General features: G+C 35.9%; 1 protein-coding gene across 3 annotated transcripts in view; it reads right to left on the reverse strand.

Moving 5' to 3' along the window:
* Positions 1 to 9,415, reverse strand: part of Klhl13 (kelch like family member 13) — a 149,242-nt gene that overhangs the window by 76,401 nt on the left and 63,426 nt on the right. The window contains exons 2-3 of one of the 3 annotated variants that reach the window (XM_021152965.2): positions 4,135 to 4,371; positions 2,335 to 2,400 (exon numbers count right to left, since the gene is read on the reverse strand). The exons of 1 other annotated variant lie outside the window; for it this stretch is intronic. In XM_021152965.2, coding sequence (XP_021008624.1) covers positions 2,335 to 2,400; positions 4,135 to 4,175 — 107 coding nt within the window. In that variant the 5' untranslated portion in view covers positions 4,176 to 4,371. The remainder of the gene's footprint in view (positions 1 to 2,334; positions 2,401 to 4,134; positions 4,372 to 9,415) is intronic. One more of the 3 variants, XM_029473577.1, reaches the window with a different exon arrangement.

Consider the following 9,415-nt stretch of genomic DNA (forward strand, 5'->3'; position numbering starts at 1 on the left):
AAAGACTTAGTAACTTATTCAATACCTGTATTTTTCATGACTGTTTCTAGAGACTTCTCATTTTTAAATTTAGTGTTCTTCTCCTTGGTGATTTTGAGAGCTCCAAAATAAGTAAAGATGCCAAAATGTACTTAAATATGACATGTGTATGGTATTTGGTCTGAACTATAGAAGTAGTTTTAAATATTGCATAAGTCATTTCTTGTCCTTTATTTCATGTTCTATTATTCATTAAATGTAATTTTGGATAAAAATAGAATGTTTCCTCTAGGTTGACCATACATTTACGCTAAACGTAACCTAAATTTGAATTTTCTACTTGCATTTGTAAATCTGTCTACAACTGCTAATACAATCAGAACTACTACTTCATGTCTTCCAAACCAAATACCTGCCTTAATCAGTTATTTCTTACAACATTCAGAAGCTCTATAAAACTTCAATGAAGTACATTTCTCTGTTGGTGTACGTGTGTATGTGTGTGTGTGTGTGTGTATGTATGTGTGTGTCAAGAATAACAGCATTCCTTCTTGAGATTGATCTAAGTCAGAAATATACATTTTATCAGTCTTCTATTAAAGAGTCTGAACACTTTGTTCTCATAAAATTGTAAAATATTAAAGAAAAATATTTATGCTTGGAAATTTTCAGAAATACAAATTTTCATGATCCCGGTTTGTAAAGTATAACAAAACTTATAAACACCTCAAGAAGATCCAGACTGAGCTTAAACTGTTCATGTAGATGATCAGCAAAAAACATTAGCAAAATTATTTATTAAATAAAGAGCATACATTCCTGTAAAGTAAGTGCATCTTTGTACCAAGGCCTCTTTAACATATTAGTCACTCTCGATAGTACCATATAAACTTCTCATATATTACAAATATCAAAACCAACAAATTTATTCTATTTGGTCAAAACTCCCTTGAGAGAATCTGCATGATAAATGAGTTGGCTAAGTAAGCACTGGCAACTTTGCTAGGTGTTACAAATACACAGAAAAGCACATGTGACCTGGCCACAGGTCTCAGCCGACACATCCAAATGGAAAGAAATACCGTGATGTTGTAAAGCTTTCACGTTTGACAGCCTAATGTTTTAGACATTCCTTAAAAATATTTTCAAATAAAAGAAATCTGGCAGAATTTAGCTACTGAAATACCAAAATGCACTTTTCATCTTTTAGTGACATCTTTTTCTTTACCTTTTACTTTCTTCAAGTTTAAAACAGACACAAGCCTTTCTAAAATACCTCACGGTCTTCAAAATTCATAAAAAGCCATTGTAATATGCTTCAAATCCAGATATAGAAATGTGCACAAATGGTGGCTTTCATGCCTCACCCTTGTCTGCCCGACTGTCTTAGTTGATATGCTTTGACATAAAGCATAGATTCTGCTGAGAGAAAGATGTTCTTTCCTTGGCTCTTCAAGAGTCAATAGTGAGGCACTGAGAACTCTTATACCTTTAAGGCAAAATGCTCTCAAACATTAGTGTGTGAAGAATCACCTGGGGTGAATAAAATGTCAAAGTCTGGGGGTGGGATGCATACTCTGCATTTTAAACAATTACTCAGACTCATTATCACACCAGGTCTACCAGGCTTGGGGAAAGACTGCCTTAAAAGTAGGTAATGAACCCCTGCCCAAGATACCCAAGCTACTGTAATAAATAGTCAGTTGTCTCTCTCAGTCACTGGCCTTCCTTAGCACATCAGCATTGGCTGCTCACCACCAACTGTCAAACCAGTATCCACAGCTCTTATGTTGCCCTCCCAAACTTAAGATCCTTTCCAGTCAGGGAGAGTCTGAAAGCAAGGTGTCCATCTGACAGAATCAGACAGACAGATGCACAATGGGAAAAAAAGTGGGATGTACAGGAATAAGGAAAGAAATATAGTACAAATTAGACTGATTATGCAATACAGAAACCTGTATTAAAGTAAAAAACTTGTTTTCAACTTCATTCATTAGCAAAAAAGGACAGAACAAGAGACCTGCGGACTGGTTGTAACTCTGACACTAATTAGCTGAATGACCCCAAGTGCTATTTTTCTCTTCTGTAATTAGAGAAAAATGCTACTGTCCTTGTTTATCTCACAGCAATGATAAGAAAGCTAAATGAACTTAGGTTTGCGAATATACAATGAAAAGTACAGAGCCAAAACAATGATGCAAATATTATTAGCACATTTCTCAATCAACACAGACCTAGGCATTAATTGAAGTTTATTTGATAACTGAATGTCTTCAAATACCTCAGGGTCTTTTATGAAAATAAACTCTCATCACAAAAAAACAGGTACAGGAAAATGTAGACCCTTGGACATACCCTGCAGCTGCCTTTCTGAATATATCCTTGAAATCGGCTTGTTTTAAAGACAATTGCCTCCGTCTCCTGAAAGTGGAGTGCAAAAAAAAAAAAAAAAAAAAATCTGGTTAATTGTGGCTTTATTGTATGTGGTTCAAATTTTTCAATACATACCCTGAAAATATTTAATGTAATTTAATATGTCATATTTTTAAAATTCTGAACATTTAAGGCCACACAGAACAATATAATACTATATAAAGTAGTTTTACAAAATATAACATAGAAAACCATAAGATTGCATTTGTTTTTAGAAGCTTTCTCAATGTTTCAGAAACCATAAAGTGCAGATTGGCATCAAGTAAACCATTGATTTGCAGCTGATCTACAAGACCAAGCTAATCAAATTATCCTAGAAAGAAACATTTTTTTTTTACATGATACCCCCTTAGCCTTTGGGATGCTTTGTCATTTTTTAAAGCTTTTGAAGCCTAAAGGTCTGTTCTTTTCTGATATACTGCTTTGCAATAAAGACCTGAAAGCAAATGACAGACATTCTAATGTTTCAGAGAACATATGGCTAATGTTCTTCTAGCTTCATTTACTATCATTTCTTTTTCGTTATTATTTTCATACTGCTTGTAATTAATTTTAAAAAGGGAAATGGGTGTACAATCTCCTTTACAGAAAATTTGTGGAATTATTTTTGTGAAATTTTCTCATGTAACTAGCTCCTTTTGGAGATAAATATATAAAATCTCCCAACAGTGGATAGGCATACTCTTGAACTGCCTTGGGAACGCAGTTTTAAAAATAGAGACTACTACAGAAACCCTGCAGTATATGCTGCTGACAGTCAACTCCCCCCCCACCCAAAAAAAATTACAATTTGCTGGCAGATGTTTGAGGCGCTCCAACACAATGCATAATTTATTTGCATTTATTGCATTGATGTTGCTATCACCTTATGCAAAACAAACATTAGCCTCACTTAATATTTTTGTCAAAATAAACCAGCTCAGATCTTTTTATGGGTCATTTCACAAGCACTAGTGCATTATTAAAGTCAGAACTACATCAAAGTCTACGAGAATCTTTAGAAAGACCTTGACAAAGATATTATCCAAATGCCTTTTAAGTCCAAAGGCACCCAACAAAATACGACAGTTATAGAGAATTTGATTTCTGTGTGAAAATTATATATTCAAGATAAGATTTCTTAAATGTTAATACTATTTCAAAGCTTACTTTTAAAATTCTATACACATAAATATTGTGGTTGAATAATAAATAAGTACAATATGTTAAATTCACATTTGTCATTATTTTCTTATTAAGCTTTGCCAAGCAAATAGCAATTGTATTGTTTCTGTGGTTACAAATATACTGAAATATTTTTAAATACAGGATATTTTATATTCTTATTAATATTATTCCTTTTCTTTGTGCATGTAAGAACAATCTGGTGTGCCACCTTCTGGTAACTAAGTGAAATTATTTATTTCTACACAAGTCACTATTCTTTATTTTAACTTTATAAAATACATATTTCTAAACGTGTATTATATTTATGCCATATAAATAAATCCATTCCACAGCCTGAACTACAATAAAAATTCCTTAGAGGCTTTTTAAGAAGAAACCAAGCTTTACACACGTTCCCTATGATTTTTACTTGGTTACCAATATGTCTCCTGAATTCTACAATACATATAAAATTGATTTTTATATACCGCTTCACAGCCACATCTCAAAACAACAGGCTTGCTATTTTAATGAATAAGTAACAGTAGTAAATAAAGGAAAAGAAAGGTCTCTTACCAATAAGCCCATTTTTCTCTTAAGGTTTGAACTCTCATCATTTGTCATGTTCTTGTGGATCCCTCTCTCATCAAATTCTCTGGAGTTTTAAAGTTAAGAGCTGTGATGCACAGCTAGGCTCTGCTACTACACAGTAGCGCACCCCAGTGCCTCTGCCTGGTATAACACTTCAGCTGTAGCTCCCAGAAACGGAAACAAGCCTTTTATATTCAAAAGCCTATGTCCTGCACACTTTGCCTTGATAAAAAAAAAAAAAATATATAGTCAGTGTGGTTGAACTATTTCTATTTCATATCTAAACTCCTGATCAGATATGAAAATGAAAGCCAAATGAATCCCAAGCTTAGTTCCAGCAAACTGAACAGGAGCAACATGCTCCTCCTACAGCAGAGGCAGTGTGAGACAAAGGCTAGCACCAGGAGCTCTGACTCAGGCAAAACATGTTTACTTAAAAGTAACCCTATTTTTGCAAGCATCGCTGTCTTATTATATGCAGTATGCTTTTAAATCTTTATTAGCATTCACACTTCTCTCTCTGTGTGTCAGACAGTAATAAATCCTAGCCAGTCATTTAAATCCTGGATTTTTCCCTTACACCAATTTTCCAGAAATCTACCTCCTAATGGTTCAGCTAAACAAATATGCTACTTCAAAAGAGAGACATGTAACTGTTCTCCCTCCATCTTAAACTTCTATTCTCCAATCACATTATTTCTAGATCACCTTTAAATAAAGCTACATGTGATAAAAATTTAGCATTCAGTGAATATTCAAAATTCATTTATTTTTGGAATTAGCTAGGTTCAGTGCTAAAATGATTACCGATACTGATATAAAAAAGTGAATGAGACACAATTCTTTTGATGTCAAGAAGCACCTGAGTGAGGGAAATAGCCACAAAAAAAAAAAAAAAAAACGTGGTGCAAAAGCTTCAGTAGCATAGAACCAGGATTCCAGAGCAGAAGAAAAATGAAAATTGTATTGCAAGTGAGGCTAAATACTGACTTAATATAGCCGGCAGTGGCTCAATGGCGGCAAAGAAGGCAACAGTGTTGAGAGACATATGCAAAAGGCATGCAAAAGACCACATAGTAGAAGACAGTGCACTACAGCAAAAATATTTGCATTTCACCCTTTGTGTTATGAGTAAACATTTGTTGAGAGAGTGGCTGGATCAACTGCAGAATTAATCAAGCAGGAAAGCACAGCATCAAGGATCCACTACACCGTGGCTGACGGGGATTTTTTAGCTTTCTGCTGTAGCAGCCTAGAAATCCCAGCCTAACATGCTCCATCATACCCAGTTCTCTTTGTTCTTTCTTGCTTTTGCTCCACAGGTTCTCCTGGCATGCATATTTTTCTTTCCCCCCTTTCTGAATGAAATGCATACTTATAGATTTACCTCAAATTGTACTCTTTTCTATGGTATCATCCCGTTTTTCTTAAAAGGAACTGTGCAAAATTCCTAATGTTTAGAAGATAATGTATAAGAAATCACTTTAATCCTATGTTCATTGTATGAAACAGAATGATTTAAAAAGGTGACAATTAGGACTAAAAAGACCCAATTTCCCAGATATCAAAGAGTACACTACTTTTAATAACTTCCTAAGCCATATTTAAAGCTCCAAAGGAGAATATGTGAATTGAGAGGGAGATGGACCCTTGTTAGTCAGGAGCTTTGCACCATTACTAGTTGCATTGTCTATCTAGTTCAAAAATTACAGAGGAAAGATGAGATAAAGATGCCATCAGAATAGCTGAAAGCTGTACAAGTAGCCTTTAAAAACAGCTGTTAAGTTGGAGAAAACTGTGACTGTGTTTTATCACTTGTAGTAAAGCAAAAGAATTCACCTTGAAGGCATACAATAAACTAGAGGAGTTCATGAGGACCACAGGAAGAGATGGGGAAATAGGGTGAATCATTTTTATCTAGGCTCAAAATCTTCAAGGATGGCCCATTAAAAAAGAAATCCAAGAGTAAGAAGACAGTGGCATTTTTAAAGGGTTAACTGTTTTTCTAGGAGACTAATTTAGGGCAAGAAAGTATTCTTAGGCATGTGAATATCAGTATTCTCACCCTATGGAATCACATCCCATTATACCCAGTGCCAAATATTCAATAAGTATTTAAGCTATTGTTGGTATTCAGCTTTGTTTCATCCTGTTTATGGATGCAAAATATCTTAACATTTATTCAACAATGCATAAACCACAATATTTTCATTTGTGTCAACAATGGGAAAAAAAAACCTTTTTTATCATACTATTTTTTTTTGTTCCAGTGAAGTAAGGGGAGGCAGCTAATAATTTCAAAAAGTAGGTAATGCTTGCAAGTGTATGCTCTCTGACTTAAGATTTCCAAAACAAAAGCTGTCTACATACCCTTCATTTTATTGAGAGCAAAACTCTACCAGTTACCTTTCAACTAATGTGTATGAAAAAATATATAATCCAGAGGAAAAAAGGAGCATGAACATTGGGAATGTACCACATCTCCTCAAGTAATCTTCAGGAAGGGCTGGTAGGTAGGGAACATAAAAATCATTTCATTTGTCTTCAGAGGAACTTTTAAAACTGTATTTTAATGACCTCATGAATTGAAAAGACAAAATAATCCAGGCCATTCACATGTCTAGTTTTGTAGAAAACAAAGTAACTACTACAGTGCTCTTTAGGCTTGAAAGGAAAGAAAGCAAACCATTTACATTATGCTTTCATTAGAATGGGTATTTATTTCATTCAAATTCACGCAGTTAGATTATTTCAAGGTTGTAGAAGGAATGGCAGAGAGAGGTCAGTACAAGAATGACCAGAACAAGTCTATTAACCAGTATCATATATTTGGGACTGTGACAAGCATGTATTCATCTAATATAATTAACTTACACTCCACTTAAAACACCATCATCTTACTACATGACAACATTCCATCTGCTGATAAAATTTAAGTTAGCTCAGAACATAGTTGAGTTTGGTCACTTGTAGAGTTTTCAGTCCTTCTTAAATCTATGGATGACATATTTAGAAAACCACTGGTATAAAAAGGCTTAGCCAGAATATTTATATTCAAAGTAATCATTCGTATTTCTAGAGATCAGAAATTCATATTCCAGGTGTATTACCAGAATTTCATACTATTGCCATTCAATACAATTGCAGAGATGAGGGCAGAGGAAAGAGAGTGTCTAAGAATGCTTTTTGCCAATACTAATAATGGCTGCCTGTGCACTTAAAGGATTAGGACAAAATAGGAAGGAGGCAGCATCCAGGGTTTCATAATGTGGTGGTTTGAATAGTTATGGCCCACATAGGCTCATGGGTTTGAATGCTTGACTCATAGGGAGTGACACTGCTATAAGATGTGGCCTTGTTGGAATAGGTGTGGCCTTGTTGGAGGAAGTACTCCACTGTGGGAGCAGCCTTTGAAGTCTCTTATGCTTGAGCTATTACGAGTGGCACCTTCTCCTGCTGCTTGCAGATCAAGATGTAGAACTCTCATCTCCTACTATAGCATGTCTTCCTGTATACCTCCATGCTTTACCCCATGATGATAATGGACTAAATGTCTCAAACTGTAAACCAGCCCCAAATTAAATGTTTTCCTTCATAATAGCTGCCATGATCATGTTGTCTCTTTATAGCAAATAAAAACCAAACAGACACCTAACATCCCAATCTTAATGAAACAAATCAGAAATTTCTCAGACATACTTAGGTCAAAACTCAGGGCAGTAGAAATGGCTCAGTGGTTAAGGGCACTTGCTGCTCTTTTAGAGGACCAGGTCAGTTCCCAGAACCCAATCAGTAACTTCAATCCCAGGGGGCCTGGGGCAACGCTTTCTTCTGCCCTCCACTGGTAAACCCTATACATACAGAGTGTTAGCATTTTGTCTAAGCTCCACCCCACAGTTTCCTGTCAACAGCCAGGTATGATTCACCCCACAGTCATCTGGCAACAGCCAAGTATGCCTGATTGACTATAACAGGGGCTTCTTACCCTCCTCTCTCTTGTTCTTGTCTTCCTGCTCCCTCTCTGTCCTCTCATCCCTTCCCCTCTCTCCCCATTCCCTACCCCGTCATCTCTCCATGTGCTCATGCAAGCCTATTTTCTACTCCTCTGCTCTCTCTCTCTCTCTCTCTCTCTCTCTCTCTCTNCTCTCTCTCTCTCTCTCTCTCTCTCTCTCTCTCTCTCTCTCTCTCTCTCTCCTTTTCTCTGTTTCCACTATCCTCTCAACTCCCCTCCCAAGGCCCTAAATAAACTCTCTTCTATACTAGGGGAAGGGATGCCTCAGCATGGGCCCACAGAGTCACCCCAATCCCCCATATCTGACTACACCTCCACCAAAACATATACCATTTCTCCTTATCTTTTTATAAAACACAACACAGGGTATACACATACATTTAGTGGAAACACTCATACATATAAGTAAATAAATCTCTTTAAGGAACTAGTATGGAACAACACTCATATCGTCCAACTGCACAGCCATACATTTGACAGATATTCACACTACTTAACCAATATTGATTATTCAAATTTGACCATGAAATATACATAGTTTATTAACCTAAAGAAAGAACTTGAAAGGGGTTAGGATTTAAGTTTACATTTTTATCATGTCAGTTTGAAAAAAAAAGAAAAAACAAACAAACAAAAAAACAAAAAAACTAACCCCTCCCAAACATAAGCCCCATCTGTCAATACCTGTCAGCCTGATTTTCCTATACAGATACTAGGTATTTAGTTGTTTTAGGTATTAATTTAAGTCCAACCAGCATAAGTTTTAGGGTTTTATTCCACCTCTTAATTTTGAAGTACCTCATCTCCATTTTCATGTTTACCTGGTCCTCATGTAGGCAATGTAGGTGTTAATGTTCCCATTCATTTCACCAGTGAGAAAACAAAGTTGTTAAATGATTCAGCTTGGTAACAGCTGCTGAGATAAATGGAAACAAGAATCTAGGCCTGCGACATCAAAGTCAATGTTTATTAGGGGCTTACACACACACAGAGACACACTCAAACACACAGAGAGAGTGACAGAGAGACAGACACAGACACAGAGAGAAAGACAAAGACAGAGAAAGACAGAGACAGTGACAGAGAAACAGAAAGAGAACAGAAAGAGACAGCCAAAGACAGTGACAGAGACAGAGCAAGAGGGAAAGAGAGAGGGGGAGAGAGAGAGAGAGAGAGGAAGAAGGGAAGAAGAAGAAGAAGAAGAAGAAGAAGAAGAAGAAGAAGAAGAAGAAGAAGAAGAAGAAGAAGAAGAAG

Source organism: Mus caroli, chromosome X (assembly GCF_900094665.2).
Source record: "Mus caroli chromosome X, CAROLI_EIJ_v1.1, whole genome shotgun sequence".
Taxonomy (NCBI): Eukaryota; Metazoa; Chordata; class Mammalia; order Rodentia; family Muridae; genus Mus; species Mus caroli.